The sequence below is a fragment of the Podarcis pityusensis genome, assembly GCF_964106645.2.
Source record: "Podarcis pityusensis genome assembly, chromosome: 5".
Lineage (NCBI taxonomy): Eukaryota > Metazoa > Chordata > Lepidosauria > Squamata > Lacertidae > Podarcis > Podarcis pityusensis.
Genome location: NC_138032.1, coordinates 2,522,787 through 2,546,893, shown reverse-complemented (window position 1 = coordinate 2,546,893; position 24,107 = coordinate 2,522,787). Strand labels below are relative to the sequence as shown.

General features: G+C 47.6%; 1 protein-coding gene across 3 annotated transcripts in view; it reads left to right on the top strand.

The window, feature by feature from the left end:
- The window catches only part of LPP (LIM domain containing preferred translocation partner in lipoma), a 295,201-nt gene that overhangs the window by 250,142 nt on the left and 20,952 nt on the right, over positions 1-24,107 (top strand). For all 3 annotated transcript variants that reach the window (XM_081007502.1, XM_081007503.1, XM_081007504.1), the window contains one exon: positions 4,361-4,530. In XM_081007502.1, the coding sequence (XP_080863628.1) occupies positions 4,361-4,530 (170 nt within the window). The remainder of the gene's footprint in view (positions 1-4,360; positions 4,531-24,107) is intronic.

Genomic DNA, 24,107 nt, shown 5'->3' with positions numbered 1-24,107 from the left:
AAAAGGATGTCACATAGAGGAGGGAGAAAGGTTGTTTTCTGCTGCTCCAGAGAAGCGGACATGGAGCAATGGATCCAAACTACAAGAAAGAAGATTCCACCTAAACATTAGGAAGAACTTCCTGACAGTAAGAGCTGTTCGACAGTGGAATTTGCTGCCAAGGAGTGTGGTGGAGTCTCCTTCTTTGGAGGTCTTTAAGCAGAGGCTTGACAACCATATGTCAGGAGTGCTCTGATGGTGTTTCCTGCTTGGCAGGGGGTTGGACTCGATGGCCCTTGTGGTCTCTTCCAACTCTATGATTCTATGATTCTATGCCTAAGCGAATATTGCTCATCACCTGTAACCAAGAAAAGTTGTGGCCTTATTTAGCCCATTAACCTTAATAATTGTGTCATGTGTCATTTCCACTGATGGGGGTGGGAACTCGCCATACAAAGAGGCTTGTTCAGAAGCATTGCTGTCTCTGGCTGCAGAAGAAGAGCAGAGCCATTGTGGCTATTATCCACCGACAGCCCTCTCTCCTCCATGAATTTGTCTAATCCTCTTTTAAAGCCATCCAAGGTGATGGCCATCGCTGGCTCCTGCAGGAGGGAGTTCCACATTCATTCATTCATTCATTCAATTATTTATACCCCACCCATCTGTCTGGGTTTCCCCAGCCACTCTGGGCCGCTTCCAACAAAAGCTTAAAATACAATATCAAATATTAAAGACTTCCCTAAACAGGGCTGCCTTCAGATGTCTTCTAAAAGTCAGATAGTTGTTTATTTCTTTGACATCTGATGGGAGGGCAATCCACAGGGCGGGTGCCACCACCGAGAAGGCCCTCTGCCTGGTTCCCTGTAGCTTTGCTTCTCGCAATAGGGGAACCGCCAGAAGGCACTCTGTGCTGTGTGAAGAAGGACTTTTATCTGCCCCGAACCTTCCAGCATTCAGCTTCTTTGGGTGTCCACGAGTTTTAATGTTATGGGAGAAATTACTGGACTGGACTTCGTCATGTTCATTCATATCAGCGGGTCCTCTCTGTGTTATACTTACTTGAATGCCACCCTCTATAAACATGAAATAGGTAAAGGGACCCCTGACCATTAGGTCCAGTCACAGACGACTCTGGGGTTGCGGCACTCATCTCGCTTTACTGGCCGAGGGAGACAGCATACAGCTTCCGGGTCATGTGGCCAGCATGGTGATTCCGCTTCTGGCGAACCAGAGCAGCACATGGAAACGCCGTTTACCTTCCCGCCAGAGCGGTACCTATTTATCTACTTGCACTTCATGCTTTAGAACTGCTAGGTTGGCAGGAGCAGGGACCGAGCAACGGGAGCTCACCCCGTCACAGGGATTCGAACCGCCAACCTTCTGATCAGCAAGTCCTGGGCTCTGTGGTTTAACCCACAGCGCCACCCGCGTCCCAAACATGAAATAGAAGTTTACAAAAATCTAGAAATAAAGCAATACCAATGAAAATGATATGCAAAACTCAATAGAAAATCCACATTTAAATCAGACTAATGAACGGGGGTGGGGAGTTCTAGGATGCATTAAAGTTTAAAATAGAAAAGAAATGCAAATGCACAGTAAAAATAATCCACATATAAACCACCATTAGCAATGTAACAAACTAACTGAGATAGCATCCTTTTCATGCAGAAGTTCCTGTTCTTTGAGACGCTCAGAATCTCCTGGTTGGTCTCTGTTTGAAAGCGGGAGACTTTACCAAGCAACCCCTTTGGTTGACCCAGCAGGGCACTTCTGACATTTATTTTATTTTTAAAAAACTTTTTTTTAATTGTTATTCTCTAAATTTCCTCAAGCATTCCTCCAAAATCCATTGTGAAAACCTGTGCATACATCTCAACCTATAACACTGGACATCTGTAAAATATGTCCACAGGTTAGTATAAACCTTTGGGAGCTGGCCTTTAGTTTGTTGTAGAATTTGTGAATGAAAGGTGTCTCTCTGCTTTGTTCCTCTTAAATTGTGGGTCATTTTTTTCAGTCAGGGCCTCCCGTGGGAGCGAGTTCCACAGTTTTAACTATGCGCTGCATTTTATTTCACTTTTAATCTGCATACCGCCTTTCTATATTGCTATGCACAAGGCCATCTGCAAGCTGAAGAAACAGCAAAGATCACACACATAATAAACAATCTGTTCCGATACAAAAAGGCAAACAGTAAAATTAAATACTAGCAAATAATAATTAAACAGTTTACACTTCTCAGTTTTTACTAAACTGTTGTTGTGGTTGTTGTTTAATTGTTTAGTCGTGTCTGCCTCTTCATGACCCCCTGGACCAGAGCACGCCAGGCACTCCTGTCTTCCACTGCCTCCCGCAGTTTGGTCAGACTCATGTTTGTAGCTTCGAGAACACTGTCCAACCATCTCGTCCTCTGTCGTCCCCTTCTCCTTGTGCCCTCCATCTTTCCCAACATCAGGGAGTCTTCTCTTCTCCTGAGGTGGCCAAAGTCTTGGCGCCTCAGCTTCACAATCTGTCCTTCCAGTGAGCACTCAGGGCTGATTTCCTTCAGAATGGATCGGTTTGATCTTCTTGCAGTCCATGGGACTCTCAAGAGTCTCCTCCAGCACCGTAATTCAAAAGCATCAATTCTTTGGCGATCAGCCTTCTTGATGGTCAAGCTCTCACTTCCATACATCACTACTGGGAAAACCAGAGCTTTTACTATACGGACCTGTGTTGGCAAGGTGATGTCTCTGCTTTTTAAGATGCTGTCTAGGTTTGTCTAAACTGTAATCAGCAAAAATAACTGCAAGTCACAATGCATGAAGTCCTTCCTTTTCTCTGTCCTGAATCTTCCCATATTCAGCTTCATTACTTGTCTGCAAGTTCTAGTATTAGCCAAGAGGGAGGAAAACTTTTCCTGATCTGCTTCCTCTGTGCCGGGTCTAATTTTGTAAACTTCCGCCCTGCCTCCTCTTCCTCCAGCTAACGACAGCTCCCCACATTAAATGGGAGGCGCACTTTGCGTGGTCGCACGCAGCCCCTGAACCTATGCGGCACCATTAGCCCAGGCTTGGCTTCGCCTCCCCCCAGGTGGGATACCTGGAGGTCTCCACCCACCTCAGTCAGTTGCCCAATCCCGCCTGGAGAAGCGTTGCCAAGGTGATCAGGCCAGGTAGGGGGAGGGACCACCTGCCCACACAATAGAGGGAGGATCTTACCTGGGAATCGCCAGTTGGCTCCAGGGCTTCTCCCACCCTCCCCTCCCTCAGTTAAGACTTCTTTTGCAGGTTAACCTTTTCTCCACAGGTACGCAGGCGCTGCTACGTCAAGGTCACTGTTCAAGGGCTGGAAAGGAATTCCCCTGCATTGGCAGGTTTGCCTTTCCCGTAGCAAAACGTCACAACTTTCACGGTATCAGGCCTTGGGTGGAATTCTTTAGTCTATCTTCCCTGAATTGGAGGGGTGTGCAGTGGTGACACACGCCCCCCTCCTCTTTGTGGCAGCAATACCAGGGTTCCCTGTTAAAGGGGTTGTTTGAGGGGAGGCACCTAGAGGTCGTCATTGCTCTCCCCTGCGACAACGGCATAACGGGGGCAGACTGTTGGGAAACTGTGTATGTGCAGCTACTCACACAGAGTCAGTTAAGGTTTGGAAGACAGCCAGAAGGCAATCTGAAGGAGTAAGTCTGCCTGATGATAACAGACATGCAGACAGCTCCCTGATTGGTCAAGCTCTCTCAAGGGAGTGATAATTAATGGCCTACTAACTGGATTGTGTTAGTTCAGTATTCAGTGTTCAGAGTTCTGTGTGTCAGTGTAGGAGTTGTGAGTTGTGTGAGAGAGAGCGCTAGCGAAAGATCCGTGTTCTGTTCCTGTAAATAGTCCACTGTATAGAATAAACACCTAACTACAAGTTCCTGGTTCCTGCTTCGTCTAGCCTGTCTGCAGCCAAGTCGCCAATTGCTTCCGTGGATTCTGCGTGTACTCTGCTAGGTCTGGCTAAGGTCCTGCAACTAGTCAGAAAGTTGCGAAACACCAAATAGGTTTTGCCAATACAGACTCTCTCTGCTTGAACATATGTTCTCCAGAGCCAGCCCCCCCCCCCCACTGGATAACCCTGATGTTCCCCAGATCCCCGGCAGGGGACTGGGAGGGATAAACGCCCAGTGCCTGAGCCAAGGTCTACCCACATCTGAAACATAATAAAGTTGTGGCCAATTTTAATCCCATAACACGTTGTCTTGAGTCGTTATTCCACACGGGGGCCGCCCGGGGTTTGGGGGACTCCGCCTGTCCATGCAGATCCAGTTGATGCCCCCTTACGTTCCCATGGGGGTCTCCTTCGCAGCCAAGTGCCATGAGTGGCCCCTAACGCCAGGCCCCTGTCTGCCCTCCAGGTCGCTGTGCCCGCTGCGGGGAGAACGTCGTGGGAGAAGGAACCGGCTGCACCGCGATGGACCAGGTCTTCCACGTGGAGTGCTTCACCTGCGTGACCTGCGGCAACAAACTGCGGGGCCAGCCCTTCTACGCTGTGGAGAAGAAAGCCTACTGCGAGCCCTGCTACATCGTAAGTGTCTCCGACCGCTCTCTGCTTCTGGCGGAGCTGGGCGTTCATTCATTGTGTTTCTATCCTGCCTTTTCCTTGAAGGACCTTGTGGCTGTCCCCCTCCTCATTCAGTCCTTACAACAACCCTGAGAGGTAGGCTTGGCTGAGAGGCAGTGAGCGGTAGCCAAAGCCACACCCCATTGAGCTTCATGGCCAAGTGGGGTTTCGAACTCCAGCCTCTCCCAGGTCTTAGTCCAGCGCTCTAACCACTCCACTCCACTGACAGGTGTCTCTTCGGATTCAGGAAGACCATTTGTATGTTCTGTGTCTCTCTGATTCTCGAGTCCCCACTTACACCAGGGGTCTCCATGTGAGATGTACCTGCCCCTGGGGTGCAGTGGGATTATCTTTGGGGTGCACCAAGATGCAAGGGGGTGGTACAGGACACTGGAGGTCATACCTGTCGATGTCGATGCTCATTGGCTGTCTGGAGGACTCAGGTGTGAGGAATCTTCTGAGGAATTCATTTCTTGGAATCCCCAAAGCATATGCTGCTTTGCGTCCAGCTAAGCTACTTGGATAAAGTAACTCCTTTGACCCAGATGACGAACGCCTATTTATTGCATTTCTAGCCAACCTTTTTCTCGATAAAGAGCTCAAGGCAGTGCACCTAGTGCTCCTAAACCCCACATTTTATCCTCGCGGCCACCCTGTGAGGTCAGTTAGCCTGAGGTCTCTTCCATTTCTACAATTCTATGAAGTCATGGACTTACACCTTTCTGGAGCAAAAGGGGACCCTTTGATGGATTCCTCTTTAGCATGTGTTTTGGGTAGGTAAGCCAACCCCGCCCTTTGCACAACAGAAGAGTCAAGAAACCCACTTTATACGGTGGTCAGGAAGGGGAGACCACGCAGCAGTGTCAAAGTCAAGTCCCGTAGCCTCTGCTTCTCTTACCCTTCAGCATTAGATAAAAATTTACAGCAACGTAAAACTAAACGTTTATGGTCAGCCTCATTGCATTTATGTTTCTTACTGGAAAGGAAGGACAATTTCTTTGGAAGGAAGGTTCCTGGGGAAGCTGACTTTATTTCACTTTCATTTCATTGGCCAAGGTGGGAAGGAAGGACGTTGTTCAATCCCAAAGAGAAAGACTATGTAGGAATGTGGTAGAGCTTGGCATGCAGAAGGCCTCACATTCAGCTCTTCCCGTCTCTGGTAGTAGAGGTGGAAAAGACCTGATGTCCCAGAGAGGTCAGAAAGGAGAGCAAACTACGCAAGGAGTCCTGTGAGTCATTGAACCCCTGCCCCACTTGGCCAGTGGACGTTCATAAAATTTGGGAAAAGCCCAAAATTTATCTCAAATCCCAGTCAGTCCTCAAGTTCAATCCCAGTTCAAATGATCTTGGGTTGGCAGACATCTGAGAAAGACATCTGAAGCCACCTATCAGATTGGACAAGTTGGGGTTACAAGGACCAACCTCCTGACTTGGTTTCAAGTATCTTAACAAAGCTGTTCCCCTGTGTTGTTTGGAGGCCAGGCCTGTCATTCACAGGATAGCACCTCCCTCTGGCTGAGACAGACAGGATCTAGCATCTTTAGAGCCCTATCCCAGGGGAAGGACCTTCGCACCCCCAGATCCTGCCTAGGACCTTTTAGAAGAGCCTGGGATCAGCCAGGGGGACATTGTAGCTACACACGAACCACAGCAATTGTGGGAGGGGGATTTAGCAATGACGTTTTGTGCCCGCATCACCCCTATGTTAGGAATTAGGTCACTGGCCTTACAAATCCAAGGAAGGGGAGGTCGGTATTTCCTGCTTCCCCAGATGAGCAACTTGGAGGAAGATCAGATTCAGGACCATGGATAGTTCACCTGCAGCTGAGACTAAACATCTATGTTGTCTCAGCAAGGTTCTGAGTCTTCTTCTGGTTCTCCTCCTCCTCTGCTTCTAGTTCTCCTCCTCCTCCTCCTCTCCCACAACAGGATAAGAATAGCCTGCTGGATCAGGCCAATGGCTCATCTAGTCCAGCCTCCTGTTCCGACAGTGGCCAGACAGATGCCGCTATGGGAAACCAGAAAGCAGGCTTTGAGCATAAGAGCAACCCTCTCCCTTCCTGTGGTTTCCAGCAATTGGTATTCAGAAGCATTTCTGCCATCAATAGCCCTCTCCTCCATGAATTTGTCTTATCCTCTTTTGAAGCCATCGCTGCCTCCTGTGGCAGTGAGTTCCATAGTTTAACTTCCTTTTGTTGTTTTATGCTGCTGCAAGGCCGAGGATCGGCCCTATTACCACTCCCTACCAGCAGCTCACTTCAGTCGCAGCCTTTCCTTGAGCTTCATACCTCTCAAAAAAAGCTCCGAGGATCGGCTGGGTGGTCTCCATCCCTGGAGTGCTACTTCCTGGCCAGTTGAAAAGTCTTCTTCTGCAGCTGTTGGCTCCTTTGGGGCTAATGGAGTTTCCAACTGTGAGGCATCTCTCCCCAAGATGACTGTGGACCAGCCATCACAAGAGTCTCCTTCAGGCACAAGGAAGGGGAGGCGGTTCTCATGTCCCACATGAGATGGACCAGGGCATCCTTCTCCTCAGAGCTACAGTTTCCAGAGGACTCTGTCTTGGAGGAGGCCTGGTGTAGGGTCACGATCCTGCGCTTGCGAGAGCGGGGAAATCTTTCAAAGGGAAAGGGAGACCCTCCCTCCCGTCTCACCCCGAATCTGCCATAGTTTTGAGGTGCATCTGCCTCAGGCAGCCCAATAATGGTTTTGAGATTATTTAATCTCATTACTTACGCACTTCATTAGCCTGAGTGAATTGCTGGCAAAGGTTCAGTAAGCTTCCTCCGTTCGGAGATAAAAGGATGAGCAAGAAAACGCAAGAGGATCCTCGTCCTCTCTCCCGCTTTCAGATTTATCATCTAATCTTTCTTAAAGCATAAAAGAATGGTAATTGGCCGGCGGCGTGAGCCTGATCCTCAGCGCGGCTTTGAGTGCTGGAGGGGCAGGATGACAACCCTTGTCGAGCACAATTGTCCCAGAGCACCGCAAGGACATCTTGCAAGCAACCACCGAGGGTCCCCAGGGGCTCCAGAAAGCTAGCGACATTTAAGAACAACCGGACATTCAAAAGAAATGCAAATACAAAATAGAATAATAGAAATGTGGAGTTGAAAGAGGTCCACGAGGGTCATCAACCCTCTGCAATGCAGAGATCTCAGCTAAAGCATCGGTGACAGAGGGCCACCCAACCTTTGCTTGGAAGCCCCCATGGAAGGACTTTCCATTCCACTGTCAAACAGCTCTCACCACCACAAAGTTCTTCCTAAGGTTTAGTTGGAATCTTCTTTCTCGTAACTTGAATCCATCGGTGGTGAGTTGAACCTCCGGAGCATTTGAGGGATTAACTATTCATCGGTTAAACATCAGGAATAACTTCCTGGTGGTAAGCACAGCAGAACAGACTTGGTCAAAAGGAGGCAGACTCTCCTTCCTTGGAGGTTTTTAAGCAGAGGTTGGATGGCTAGCTGAGATTTTTGCATTGCAGGAGATTGAACTAGATGGCCTTTGGGGTATTTGAAGATCGGTGTCATATGAACTTTCAGTCTTCTCTCCTGCAGGCTTTGTTGTTGTTTAGTCATTTAGTCATGTCCGACTCTTCATGACCCCCTGGACCAGAGCACGCCAGGCACTCCTGTCTTCCACTGCCTCCCACAGTTTGGTCAAACTCATGCTGGTAGCTTCGAGAACACTGTCCCACCATCTCTTCCTCTGTCGTCCCCTTCTCCTTGTGCCCTCCAGCTTTCCCAACATCAGGGTCTTTTCCAGGGAGTCTTCTCTTCTCATGAGGAGGCCAAAGTCTTGGAGCCTCAGCTTCAGGATCTGTCCTTCCAGTGAGCACTCAGGGCTGATTTCCTTAAGAATGGATAGGTTGGATCTTCTTGCAGTCCATGGGACTCTCAAGAGTCTCCTCCAGCACCATAATTCAACTCCTGCAGGCTAAACATGCCCAACTCCCTTGATCATTCCTCAGAAGGAATGTTCTGAGGAATGTTCAGAAGGTGGTGCCTGATGTTCTGTGGGTTCAACAGCCAAGAGCCCCTTACTGAGACCCACCCTCTTCTCCCTGGGTAGGGAAGGAAAAGGAATCGGCATAAATCCAACACTCCTTTCCCCAAACGCAACTCTGGCCTTGAACTAGATGGGGAATTGGTTGCTTAGGATGAAAAGCAGGACAACGGCCGTGGGCCAGCCCTGCGTGGTTTGCATTGCAAATGCTAAATCTTCTAATGCGTTTCCAATTATCTGGCCTGCACCTTCGCTCAGTCTCTCTCCGTTTGCCATTATTCATATCGTATGAGAAGCTTTGCTGGTCTCTTCCACCCCTCTCTGCCTCCCCCAGGATGCTAAAACGGTCTCACAAATAACCTGGGGTGGTGGTAGCAGAAACATGTCCGTGTCGCCATGTGGGACGAGGAATGTGTGAATCTGTGCATCTCAGTTTCTCTCTGTTTCTCATTTTTTCAAAGTTCAACTTCTTCGCACCAACTAGCAATTTCTATTGTATTTCTTTTAACAACTAAAAAACCCTTTAGAAATCAGCCTTTTAGTGCTGATGTCTCCTAACAGACAGGCATTTGCATGCAATTGTGTCTAATATACATGTTTTCGCAAAGCAAGTATACACACTTTGCTATAATAGGTGCATTTCTGCTGGAGAACTGCGCTGCAAAATTCAGAGAAGTCTGTGTTTCAAAATGTGGCAAAATCGGTGACAGGACACCCAGAGAGAGGGAGGGAGGAGAGGAGAGGAAGGATTGAGAGAATGCAGTGCAATGACTAGCAGGGCAATCCTGCTTGTGTCTACTCATCAGTAAGTCCTATTGTGGGCCAGGTAAGTGGAGTTAGGATTCCAGCCTAAGAGAGAGAGCTCGGAACCAGACAGTCCAGATCTTGCCTAGAATTTAAGCACACAAGAGGCCCAAAGTTGAGATTCCTGCATTGCAGGGGGTTGGATCTTATGGCTCTCAGGATCCCTTCCAACTAGATTTCCAGCAGCAGCAGCAGCAGCAAACCTGTGCCTGCCCCCTGTGCCCATTGTTGCAGAATTTATGCCCTGCCCTTTAGCCAAAGTAGGGTGGGGAAGGACTTTCAGGAAAGCTTGCATAATTTCTTTGATTCTCTGTAAGGATAGCCCAAGCACCATTTTTTCAATTGGAAAAACCCGCTGCCTGTGAAGGCACTCAAGAGCAGAGCAGAGATATTATTATTATTATTATTATTATTATCAATAATACCCCACCCATCTGACTGGGTTTCCCCAGCCGCCCTGGGTGGCTTCCAGCAGAATATTAAAATACAATGCTTCATCAAATATTAAAAGCTTCCCTAAACAGGGCTGCCTTCAGATGTCTTCTAAAAATCCAATAGTTGTTTATTTCTTTGACGTCTGATGGCAGGGCATTCCACAGGGCGGGCGCCACCACAGAGAAGGCCCTCTGCCTGATAACCAAGGGGAGAAGCAGGGAGGTCCCTCTTCCTTTCCCCATCCATCGGTTTTCTGCCCCAGTTGCTTCCCTCTTCCCTGTGGGGTTTCCCATCGTTTCCTACTCTTCCAGCTGCTCAGCTCAACCCTACCAGAAGCAGATTTTCCTGATTGAAAGGGACCTTTCATCACCCACCATTTCTGTACCGCGTGTTGTCTCGAGTCCCTTTCCCCGCAGGCCATGTGCAACATGGGCATCCGTAGATTCACAAAAACGCAGGAATCACAGCCATAGAATCTCTGACAGATGGCCGTCCAACCTCTGTTGAAAAGTCTCCAATGAAGGAGAGTCCAGCACTGACCTGTCGGCATGCAGAGGTCCGGGAGGCCAGCTGGCTAGCCCCGGCCGGGCTGTTCCCTTCCAGCTGTCCTGCTGCATGGACCATCGGCCTCTGCTCCAACGGAAATCAGCAACCCAGGCTTCAAAGCCAGGGCACACTATCGGCAGATCGAACTGCGCACCCAGAATAGGTGTGAGGCTTGTGGAAGCATACTACAACTACAGATTTATTCATCATGAATCAGGACAAAGAAACATGTAGCCTCTTTCTCATGTCGTCTCAGAGAGAACAGCTAAAAGCAAAAGCTATACACAAGGGAAGTTCCCAGCATACTGTGCTGGAATGTAAACAGGCATGTGACACGTAAGAATCCCATGTCTGTTTCTTAAGGTGGAATGGAAATGTCAACATGACCTCCCTTGCAAGATTGTTGTAAAGACAACTCTAGTCATGCAAGCAAAGGGCTTTGAACACCACAAAGCCCCGAGTCCCTCTAGACATCATTTTCTATGGAGCTTTCATGACGATTTGTGTCTGTGATGCTGTCAGGACAGTCATACGTTGACTCCGGTTTCTTCTTCTTTTTTTGAATATATATTTTAGTGGACAATTTTAGCAAACAAATTATCAATCAACATAAGAAGAAGAAGAAGAAGAGTTTGGATTTGATATCCCGCCTTTCACTCCCTTTAAGGAGTCTCAAAGCGGCTAACATTCTCCTTTCCCTTCCTCCCCCACAACAAACACTCTGTGAGGTGAGTGGGGCTGAGAGACTTCAGAGAAGTGTGACTAGCCCAAGGTCACCCAGCAGCTGCAGGTGGAGGAGCGGGGACGCGAACCCGGTTCCCCAGATTACGTGACTACCGCTCTTAACCACTACACCATACTGGCTCTCCATTTACATTCTCCCCTTTTTTTCTCCCTCCCCCTCTCCCCCCCCCCAGCACTTCCCTCAGCTCCCCTCCCTGGTTTCTTCGCACATATTATCCACTGCATATTATAAAATTGTACATATCGTTGCCTTATCTATCATATATTCAACTGGGAACTTTGTGAATGTTTATTCAAAACCTGCCAAGGAGTCCAAGCCATTTTGTTGTCTTTTTGGATAATTTGTAAAAAGGTCCCATTCTTCCTTGAAGTCACGGTTGTCCTTATTACGCAGTTTGTATGTCAACTTAGCCAATTCTGCATAGCTCATCAATTTTTCTTGCCACTGTTCTTTCGTTGGGATTTCCTCATTCTTCCATCCTTGTGCTAACAAAATCTTGCCGCTGTTGTAGCGTACATAAATAGATTCTTTGTTTTTTGGCAGGTCTTGTCCTACAATCCCTAACAAAAATGCTTCAGGTTTCTTTATAAATGTCATTTTAAACATTTTTTTTCAATTCATTGTATATCATTTCCCAAAAATTTTTAACTTCTCTACATTCCCACCACATATGATAAAAAGTACCTTCTTCTTCTTTACATTTCCAGCATATGTTTGACCCGGTTTTGTACATTTTTGCTATTTGTACTGGTGTGATATACTATCTGTACATCATTTTCATATAGTTTTCTTTCAAAAGAGAATAATCTGTAAATTTCAGATCTACTTTCCACTGTGGATATGTTGATTCCGGTTTAAATGTCGTTTGCATCTGCAAAAGTTTCAGGGGAGACATACCGCTTCATTTCCAATCAGTTCATGCCTGCGTAACTTTTTGCTGAAATCCCATAACTCTTCATGCCAGAAATGTTCTGCTTTTGGGTAGGTGAAGTCATCCTGCCTTGGTTGCGCTATAGCACAAGAGTTCATCTCCGGACAGCAATAATCTAGTATCGCTGGGGAGTTGGAACGGCTAATAAAGCAGAATAAGGTGCAATATGATTCCATTAGGGACGTGGGTGGCGCTGTGGGTTAAACCACAGAGCCTAGGACTTGCCGATCAGAAGGTCGGCGGTTTGAATCCCCGCGACGGGGTGAGCTCCCATTGCTCGGTCCCTGCTCCTGCCAACCTAGCAGTTCGAAAGCACGTCAAAGTGCAAGTAGATAAATAGGTACCACTCCGGCGGGAAGGTAAACGGCGTTTCCGTGCGCTGCTCTGGTTCACCAGAAGCGGCTTAGTCATGCTGGCCACATGACCCGGAAGCTGTACTCCCTCGGCCAGTAAAGAGAGATGAGCGCCGCAACCCCCGAGTCGGTCACGACTGGACCTAATGGTCAGGGGTCCCTTTACCTTTTTATGATTCCATCACCAGTGCACTTGTTGCAGAAAACTGTCATCTGGAGGGACCCTCTGCTTAAATACTCACCAATATTTTTATCAGCGGCTGGGATGCCTGAGCTGGATGCCTGAGCTTGGGTTGGGTGAGCCTTAAATATTGCCCAACGTCTTGTTTCCTTCCCAGAGATACAAACGCGATCATAAGCGCCATTATTACAGCACCTTATCTGCCAAATAGCCTAAATTGAGTTCTGCCGCACTGCCCCACTGCATGGAAAAGAAGGAAATGTGAATCAGGAGGCTTTCACAGCCCGCTTGTTTGGAATGAGATGCGAACTCCTCTGCCCCTCTAAACAAACCTCTGCTTGGAGAATGTTTGCCTGTTAGTTATAGAAAAGGGGGGGGAGCGGGTGGCATATTAATTTCTGCGAGGAGACCTGGCAGCCACAGGTTTGCTGGTGGTGACAGTGGGCAAATCTGTGGCAAGCAGAAAACAAGGGTGCATAATAACCAATAATGTCATCATTAGTCTCTTTGGTGTGTGGCTTACCATGCACAGATCGGGTCTGTTATTATTATTATTTATTATTTTTATCTCCCACATTTATCTGCCAAGGAGCTCAAGGTGACCTCCATGGGTCTCCTCCTCCCCATTTCATCCCACAACAACCCTGTGAGGTAGGTTAATAATAATAATAATAATAATAATAATAATAATAATAATATATTTATACCCCGCCCATCTGGCTGGGTTTCCCCAGCCACTCTGGGCGGCTTCCAACAAAACACTAAAATACAATAACCTATTAAACATTAAAAGCTTCCCTAAACAGGGCTGCCTTCAGATGTCTTCTAAAAGTTTGGTAGTTATTTTTCTCTTTGACATCTGGTGGGAGGGCGTTCCACAGGGCGGGCGCCACCACCAAGAAGGCCCTCTGCCTGGTTCCCTGTAACTTGGCTTCTCACGGTGAGGGAACAGCCAGAAGGCCCTCGGAGCTGGACCTCAGTGTCCAGGCAGAACGATGGGGGTGGAGATGCTCCTTCAGGTATACTGGACTGAGGCCGTTTAGGGCTTTAAAGGTCAGCACCAATACTTTGAATTTTGCTTGGAAACGTACTGGGAGCCCATGAAGATCTTTCAGGACCGGTGTTATATGGTCTCGGCGGCCGCTCCCAGTCACCAGTCTGGCTGCCACATTCTGAATTAGTTGTAGTTTCCAGGTCACCTTCAAAGGTAGCCCCACATAGAGCGCATTGCAGTAGTCCAAGCGGAAGATAACCAGAGCATGCACCACTCTGGTGAGACAGCCTGTGGGCAGTGAGAGTCTCATCCTGTATACCAGATGGAGCTGGTAGACAGCTGCCCTGGACACAGAATTGACCTGCGCCTCCATGGACAGCTGGGAGTCCAGAATGACTCCCAGGCTGCGCACCTGCGCACAGTAGCCCTATTCAGGACCAGGGAGGGAGACCAGGGAGGTTGGGCTAAGAGCTGATACCTGGCCCCAGGTCTCCCAGTGAGCTTCATGGCTGAGTAGGGATTCGAACCCTGCTCTCCTGGGTCCTAGTCCGACACTCTAACCATTGCTCCACACTGCCTCTCAATTCCCCCAACCCTGCCCCGCTTGACGTCCCCCCCGGCTGCTCCTCCCATTGCCTCCCCTCCCCCTGAAGGTCCGAAAAGATGCAGCAGAGCCACGGCAGCAGTCTTGGGACGGAAAGGGAAGGTTAGTTGCAATATCCTTGCATGCGCTGTTATAAAAGATTGACGAGCGCGATGCTCGCCTTGTGCCAGCTGTCAGCTTTCCAGCCTCGGTACTTATCAGAAGGACGTCGCCCAAGGACGAGCGGCTTGCTCAGGCTGGGGACACGGCTTCGCTAGGCAAATGCGCCGTTTGCCGATGTCCTGATGACATTCTCCCAACCAGGACCGTTTTCCTCCCGTGATGTCATCTCTCTTCCCTGTGACCTGTTGCGACCCCTCATTTTTGCAAGTATAATGAGGCAAGTTAAATCTTCCTTTCTGCTGCTCACCTGGAGCTCTGCAATGGCCTCCTCTGATATACTGTATTTTTTGCTCTATAAGACTCACTTTTTCCCTCCTAAGAAGTTAGGGGAAATGTGTGTGCGTCTTATGGAGCGAATGCAGGCTGCGCAGCTATCCCAGAAGCCAGAACAGCAAGAGGGATTGCTGCTTTCACTGCGCAAAATACGGTATATACCGTATTTTTCCGTGTACAACACGCCCTCATGTATAAGATGCCCCCTATTTTGGGGGACTCAAAATTAAGAAAATTGGGAGGGAGATTGCCCAAAGTTGTTGAGCTTGCACGCATCACGATAGCGCTTATCATCTGTCCCATCAGACGCACAATTAACGAAGCAATAGCCAATGAACACTACCCCTTGCCACAGCCGCCAATAACAATCTCTGGGTCGCAGCAGAAGCCAATCACACATCAACCCTATGCACTATCCGTGTATAGGACGACCCCAACTTTTAAAGCTTTTTTTTTAATTTAAAAAAACCCTCATCTAATACATGGAAAAGTGCAGTATATTGATTATATTTGTATCCCACCTTTTCTCTCTTTCAGGAATAATAATAATAATAATTAATAATAATACAGCCCCTTTAGTGTATTTGTTGTCATTGTTACACACCTCCACAATCTCTGAGCGGTGAGAGACCCCAGGAGTCCCAGGCACTTGCCCAGGACTTCGTTTCATTGTAATGAAGGTCAGCAGAGACTTTGGTCTTTAATATATATGTGGTTTTATTTACATATATATCCAACCTGTGTATAAGGTGGTGGCGCCTCACAGCATTGACACTCAGCAGTTCTTGCTTCTCTAGCAAGATTTGGATCCAGCCCAGAGCAAGCAGATCTCTGCATCTCCCTCTTCCAGCTTACCTCCAACTCAGCTCCCACACAACTCTGGCAATAATAATAATAATAATAATAATAATAATAATAATAATAAATTTTATTTATACCTTGCCCTCCCCAGAGACAGGTGCAGGGTGGCTAACAACAGTAAAATTGCAGTAAAAAACATAATGGGGGGGGGGGAACCAATTTAAAATACAGGTTAAAATGCAATTTAAAATGCAGCCTCATTTTAAAAGTAGCCGATAAATCAAGACCATAAGGGGAGGGAAACATAAGGGTCAGACTGAGTCCAAACCAAAGGCCAGGCGGAACAGCTCCGTCTTGCAGGCCCTGCAGAAAGATGTCAAGTCCCGCAGGGCCCTGGTCTCTTGTGACAGTCTCTTGAGAGCCAGTGTGGTGTAGTGGTTAAGAGCGGTAGTCTCGTAATCGGGAACCGGGTTTGCGCCTCCGCTCCTCCACATGCAGCTGCTGGGTGACCTTGGGCCAGTCCCACTTCTTTGACGTCTCTCAGCCCCACTCACCTCACAGAGTGTTTGTTGTGGGGGAGGAAGGGAAAGGAGAACGTTAGCCGCTTTGAGACTCCTTAAAGGGAGTGAAAGGCGGGATATCAAATCCAAACTCTTCTTCTTCTTCTTCTTCTTCTTCTTCTTCTTCTTCTTCTTCTTCTGACAGAGCATTCCACCACGTACTGAAAAGGCCCTGACCCTAGTTGCGGCCAATCTAACCAACCTGCCAATTGGGACCACCAAAATGTTGTCATTTGTGGACCTTAAGGTCCTCCACAGGGCGTACCAGGAGTGCAGTCCCATAGGTGGTAATAATAATAATAATAATAATAATAATAATAATAATAATAATATTTATACTCCATCCATCTGGCTGGGCCTCCCCAGCCACTCTGGGCGGCTTCCAACAGAATATTAAAACCACAATAAAATTTTGTTGTTTAGTCGTGTCCGACTCTTCGTGACCCCATGGACCAGAGCACGCCAGGCACTCCTGTCTTCCACTGCCTCCCACAGTTTGGTCAGACTCATGTTTGTAGCTTCGAGAACACTGTCCAACCATCTCGTCCTCTGTCGTCCCCTTCTCCTTGTGCCCTCCATCTTTCCCAACATCAGGGTCTTTTCCAGGGAGTCTTCTCTTCTCACGAGGTGGCCAAAGTCTTGGAGCCTCAGCTTCAGGATCTGTCCTTCCAGTGAGCACTCAGGGCTGATTTCCTTCAGAATGGAGAGGTTTGATCTTCTTGCAGTCCATGGGACTCTCAAGAGTCTCCTCCAGCACCATAATTCAAAAGCATCCATTCTTCAGCAATCAGCCTTCTTTATGGTCCAGCTCTCACTTCCATACATCACTACTGGGAAAACCATGGCTTTAACTATAGGGACCTTTGTTGGCAAGGTGATGTCTCTGCTTTTTAAGATGCTGTCTAGGTTTGCCATCGCCTTTCTCCCAAGGAGCAGGCGTCTTTTAATTTCGTGACTGCTGTCACCATCTGCAGTGATCATGGAGCCCAAGAAAGTAAAATCTCTCACTGCCTCCATTTCTTCCCCTTCTATTTGCCAGGAGGTGATGGGACCAGTGGCCATGATCTTCGTTTTTTCGATGTTGAGCTTCAGACCATATTTAGCGCTCTCCTCTTTCACCCTCATTAAAAGGTTCTTTAATTCCCCCTCACTTTCTGCCATCAAGGTTGTGTCATCTGCATATCTGAGGTTGTTGATATTTCTTCCGGCGATCTTAATTCCGGATAGGGATTCATCCAGTCCAGCCTTTCGCATGATGAATTCTGCATATAAGTTAAATAAGCAGGGAGACAATATACAGCCTTGCCGTACTCCTTTCCCAATTTTGAACCAATCAGTTGTTCCATATCCAGTTCTAATAAAATATCATGAAAAACTTCCCTAAACAGGGCTGCCTTCAGATCTCTTTGAAAAGTCAGATAGTTGTTTATTTCCTTGACATCTGACAGGAGACCGTTCCACAGGGCGGGCGCCACCACAGAGAAGGCCCTCTGCCTGGTTCCCTGTAACCTCACTTCTCACAGGGAAGGAACCACCAGAAGGTCGTCGTAGCTGGACCTCAGTGTCGGGGCTGAACGATGGATCTCAAGGTGGTGTGTGTGGCTCTCTCCCCCTCGTCTTTTAATCCTCACAACAAGCCTGTGAGGTAGAGGTTAGGCTGGGAGTCAGTGACTGGCCCCCAATGTCACCCCCACAAGCCTCATAGCTGAGCGAGGATTCGAACACAGGTCTCTCCCAGGTCCGAAACTCTAACCACTAAGGGCACACCCTGGCTCTGTGGTCTCTTGCTGGGTCTGAATCTGTTTGGAGGTCGTCTGTTTGCAGGATCAGGTCTAAAAGAGTTCCCCTGCCATATTAAATTGTGTCGCTTCGTACTGCTTTATTCCCAGTTCCCTATTCTTTTTATTCTTTTACACCTGGTTTTAGAGGGTTTGACCCCAAATGGAATAATTTACAGCGAAATACAGATACCCTCGCAATAACAACAGGAATTGATAATAATAGTAGTAACTGTCGTTTGAAGGCAAGCCTCTCTGAGGCCCAGATCCAACGTTCCTACTCTCTTGGTGTCAAATGGGGCTTGGGCAGGAGAACCTTTCTTGCGGTTTGTGCCTTCGCGTATAAAAAGAAAGCAGATGCCAGATCCATACTGTAAAGAACAGCTATTTTTAAAATAATATAATTCATTTGCTGTTTTTTTTCCATAAAAGAGATTATGAAGAAGAATAGCAGCCAAGTAAGAATGTAAATCAGATGCAAGAAGAACATTTAGAGAATATATATATATATATATATATATGCAGGCACATTTTAAAAATTCCTGTATTTTTGTTTTTATCACAACCCAAATTGGAGAGTAATTTACGGAAAGTGCTTGTCTGTGTGTACTGCTCCCAGCGCTCGGTAATTTGAATTTTAACTGCTCAGTGGGATCATTAAGACTATTATGTTTGTTTCTCAAAGAGTATAAAGAATTCTGAGTGACTACTTGAAAAACAAAAGGGTGGGGAGAAGAAAGATGAAATTCATTAAAATGCCTCTCACACTCTTTGAACTGAAGAACACCTGAGCCCGTTCAGGATATAACCCTCTGTGGGCACTTGGCTCCCTCTGCAGGTATAGATCAAATACATTGCTTAGGGTTGAATTTGGGGGAGCTGGGGGCTTTTGTTTTGCCAGTGTCAGAAAGAAAAAAAGGTAAATAGGTAAAGGACCCCTGGACGGTTAAGTCCAGTCAAAGACGACTCTGGGGTTGCGGCGCTCATCTCGCTTTCAGGCCGAGGCAGCCGGCGTACAGCTTCCGGGTCATGTGGCCAGCAGGACCAAACCGCTACTGGCACAACGTGACACTGTGACCGAAACCAGAGTGCACGGAAACACTGTTTACCTTCCCTCCACAGTGGTACCTATTTACAGTCATACCTTGGGTTGAAGTAGCTGCAAGTTAAGTATTTTCGGGTTGAGCTCCGCGGTGACCCGGAAGTAGCTTTCGCATGCGCAGACGCTCAAAATCACGTCACGCGCATGCGCGGAAGCGGCAGAACGCGACACGCGCAGATGCGCAGTCGTGTCTTACGTTTACTTCAGGATGCGAACGGGGCTCCGGAACGGATCCCGTTCGTATCCAGATGTACCACTGTATCTCCTTGCACTGGCATGCTTTTGAACTGCTAGGTTGGCAGGAGCTGGGACAGAGCAACGGGAGCTCACCCCATCGCGGGGATTCGAACCGCCTACCTTCCGATCGGCAAGCCCAAGAGGCTCAGTGGTTTAGACCACAGCGCCACCCGTGTCCCTAAGTAAAAGTAACCACAGCCAAGAGTTGGGGGCCCTAAAAACCCAGCAGAACTGCCTGCCAGAACTGGATATGCCAGTCAAAACAAGCAGGGGTTGTGTACCAGTATGGCAGAAAAAGAGGTCAGAGGAGTCAAAACCAGACGAGGCAGCGGTCAGGAAAAGACAGCCAGTTGCATGACCATCTTCTCTGCTATGTTGCTCAGACTGAAGAGCGAGTTCCGAAACGCCGTGCTTTATAGGGTCTCGTGGTCTGGGATTGGTTCCCTGCAGAGTCAGCTGACCGGATGTCCCGGGAGAGTAGTTCTGCAGCACGGAGCCGAATTTGCCAAGCTGGCCGCGGAAACGGGGTGCTGGCAGTGCAGGGGGGTCACAAGGTGGACTCATGCACAAGGCCCTCTGTCCAAGAAGGACAGGGAGGTGGGCGCCTGGCTCTGGCAGCCAGGAAAATGTGGGCCCATTGAAGAATTCCAGTGCAGGAGGGACTGAGCCGGTGCAAACAGGAACTGGGAAACACCCGGAGGAAGGCAAATCAGCTTTGAAAACCTTAAGGCTCCTTCATCAGCGGGAAGGAGAAATCTATTTGGTGTTCCAAGTGGTGGGGGGAATATTCTTCTTCCCAGCTCTTCTGCATCAGAAAGCAAGGAGGATGTAAACTTTTCATGTATGCTACAACCGCGGCAAGGATGCTACTGGCACAAAGATGGAAAAGCGATAAAATACCAACCAAAGAGGAATGGCAAGAGAAGCTTATGGAATATGTCGAAATGGCAAAACTAAGTGAAAGACTTTGAAATAAGGACAAAAATTCCTTTAGGAAAGACTGGGAACCATTTTCGGCCTATTTACAGAATCAATGCAAAGAATTGGACTCATAAGTAGGTTTTGAATAATCATTTACAATTAGCAAAATTTATACAATTTAGGAGTGAAAGGAGTGAGAAAGGAAATATGCAGGAAATGATATTATTTTGAAATAAACCAGAGAAGGAGGTTGAAGGAAGTTGGGAGAGGAATGGGGGAATTTAGGAATTGTGAATTATGTTATTTGTTATGATGTAGTATTGAAAAAATGGTAAACCTAAAAAAATTTAAATTTAAAAAAGCAAGGAGGATGTTTGCCTTTTGCAAAGTGCAAAGTTGGTCGAATTAAGGAGAACAGCAGGCGCACCTGTGGTGTGGGCTGAGAGGGAATTATCGGCCTGGAACGACGCCATAAGAAAGGCAAAGAAGGAAAACCGCATGGTGGACATTCCAGCATGGATGGAGGGCGAGAGAGGCTTTTTGCAGGTGCTCAGGAACAACTTTCCATCCCAGGCAGTGGGATCACCTTGACTGCAGAATCTCAAGGCTAGAAAAGTCAAACCACCCCCCACCCCACGGAGAATAATGGATGGAGGGTAATGAGATGCAGCCGCTTGCAAACAGAGCTCCGTGCGGTTTGAGTGTGCTGCTTGTGGCACCTGCCAAAGCAGAGACGCAAAGGTTGCTGTGTCCCTCTTTTCACGCGATGTTCTAGCACAGCGGCTGAAAGTCCCAGCTCCAGTTCCTGCCCTGTCCTGCAACCCTGGAGAACTGCCGGCAGTCATTATGGACTGGAATTGGACCTGGACAAAGGTCTGGGTTGCTCTCTGCCCCACCCTCCATGGACCAAGTTAGGCAGGTGAAGAAGGCTGCCCACCCTCTGATCTCCTGATGTCACAGTGACATCCATTTTCACCTACGCAGTGAGAAATTAATACTGTGCGAGTGCAAGCTCACCATGGTGCTACGCTTTGGAGATCCAGCATTCAGCTGGTCGCCGGGGCTTTGAGTGCTGCACGCAGCTCCCAGAAAGCACCAAACATCAGTGCTTGCAAAAAAAACAGCTGGGGCTTTGCAGGGGCTCCCAATCAGCTGATCATTGGCACCTCCAAACCCCTTTTTTGGTCTGACTTCATTTTACCTGCCAGGTGTAGGGCAGGTGGGCATGGAGCTCCGATGGAGAGCTCTGTTGCTTTCACGTCTTGCCTGGGGACACTTCCTGGGGGTGTCTGGCCACTGGGAGAAGTTCTGTTGCTGAGAACTTTCACAGAATCTTAGAGCTGGATGGAACCTCAAGGGTCATCTAGTCCAACCTGCTGCAAGGCAGGAAACACGACTAAGGCACCTGTGACATATGGCCATCCAATTGCCGTTTAAAAACCTGCAATGAATGAGAAAGATGCTGAAATATACATTCATTAAAAAACCAGAAGCATTTTTACTTGGCATTGTAGGGGAGGATGTTAACAGACAGGACTGTAAGCTGTTTTTATGTGCAGTAGCGGCAGCAAGAATACTATTGGCACAGAAACGGAAGCAAGAAGAATTACCGACGGAAGAAGAATGGCAAATTAAATTAATGGACTATGCAGAATCAGATAAATTAACAGGAAGGATTCGAAACCTGCGGGACCAGAGATTCTTAGAAGACTGGAGTAAATATTTGAACTATTTGAAAAGCAATTGTAATAAGCAGATTACGATAGTAGGACTGCAGGAAGTTCTGTAAGAAAGATTATATGAAATATTGCAAGGAAGACTATGAAGAGAATTATTAATTAATGATAATTAAAAGTAATAGAGAAATTAAGAAATGCAGAATAAGTGATAAAGAACGAAAAATCTTCAGAGGTTGTTGGCGGAAGTCTAAAATATTGTATAAGATAAGAAGTTATGTTAAATGACTGTTGGAAATGATATGTTAAAAATTAATAAAATTGTGTGTGTGTGTGTATGGACACAGGTGGTGTTGTGGGTTAAACCACAGAGCCTAGGACTTGCAGATCAGAAGGTCAGCGGTTTGAATCCCCACGACGGGGTGAGCTCCCATTGCCTGGTCCCTGCTCCTGCCAACTTAGCAGTTTGAAAGCACGTCAAGTGCAAGTAGATAAATAGGTACCGCTCTGGCGGGAAGGTAAACGGCGTTTCCGTGCGCTGCTCTGGTTCGCCAGAAGCAGCTTAGTCATGCTGGCCACATGACCCGGAAGCTGTACGCCGGCTCCCTCGGCCAGTAAAGCGAGATGAGCGCTGCAACCCCAGAGTCTTCCTGATGTTTAGTCGGAACCTCCCTTCTTGTAACTTGGAGGCCTTGATTCAAGTCCTACCCTCCAGGGAAGAAAACAGACTTGCTCCCTCTTCCATGGGGTAGCCCTTGAGATATTTGAAGATGGCTCTCATATCTCCTCTCAGTCTCCTCTTTTCCAGCCTAAACATACCCAGCTCCTTCAACCGTTCTTCATACGGCTTCATAAGACCCTTGATCATCTTCGTCTCCCTCCTCTGCACACCTTCCAGCTTGTCAGTAACTTTCTTAAACTACGGTGCCCAGAACTGGACACAGGACATCATGTTTCCTCAACTGTTCCAATCTGTCAGTAGCTCAGGACCAGCTGAACAGAGAGGAGAGATGCTGTTGTAGTTTCTAATGTATTTATTTAAAATATTTCATCTTCAAAGGTCTCTCTCCAGGATTCAGAAATGCTGGCACATTCACACCCTCACCCTCCATGCCCAGCTTGGGCGACACAAGGCAAGGGAGGCACGTTTGGAAACAGCCTCTCCCCCAACGACCCCTGATGCAGGAAGGACCCCCTGCCTTCTCTGTCCTATAATCCCTGAGACACAAGAAACAGCATCTCAGCCTGTTTCTTATGCCCTCTCCATTTAGAAGCCAGCCATTCATGAGCTGTGATTCCTGTGGAGTAGATAAACTCTACGATTTATGGTGGGGAAGAACGGAACCATTGCACTCATTGCCCGAACTTCATGGAGCAGAATGAAGCCACCCCACCAACCCCTTCACTAGCAGAAAAGGGGGGCCTTGAGGTCCAGAAGTGACTTCGTAGGTGACATTAGCCAGAAGTGTCCAAATACGGTCACACAGAAGAAAAACCGTGCTTAACCTTTGACTCTCCTGCCATTTATCCGCTCACAATCACCCTCCACAAACTGATTTTCTCTCTGCAGGGGAAAAGAGATTCAGAGATCCCTCGTCCCTTTTGCCCTTGCAGCTGGGAAATCAACTGGGAAAGGACCCTTTGGAGTGGGAAAACAGCCTCAGGCGAGAGGGTTAAGCAGCCCACTGCCCCTCTCCCACTTAAAATCACCCCGGGCTGCTTTGCAGTGTAAAACTCCCAGGAGCTGCTCACCTGCCTACGGTTGTAGCTTCTAGTATATCTGCTTTCATTTGCTGGTGGAAATTCACAGAGCTGCTAGGCCAGAGGCAGGGTCTCTGGTGCCAGCCAGGCCACAGTTTCCCCTTTGTAATTTGGAAAATGAAGCTTTTGCATTGTCGTCTTTTTTTGTACTTTATTAATTTTTAATTCCGTTAAGTGTTTGTGGATGGGGGAAATGCATGGGCTGTAAGTGAGATCTGTTATTCCATTTCTGTACTCCGTTGCAAGGGGCAAAATATCAATAACAATAAAGGAGTTGTTAGCCGTACTGAATACTGAAAAGGGCTGTGGATGTGCAGAGTAATAAATGTGCTATTCGTGTGACTGTGGGTGTCTTTTGCTGTAAAGAATCGCTCTCTACTTTGAATTACAAGCATCCTCATTTGCTGAAACCCTTATGCTATATAGCTATACATGCACATCTTTTTCTAAACTGGCAGCCGGGTTATCACTTCATGCTCCTGCCTCTTCTTCCAGACTTTCCCTCTCCATCACTTCATTTTTTTTATTCTTTATTCTTTTTAAACCCTTTTTATGGAGCCCTTACATCTGTTAATAAAAACCCTTAATTCATTCTGAACATTTTACAGCCACTCCAGATAAAAGTTTAATCAGATGGAATTATTGCCCTTCTAATATTCCCTTAACCTTTGC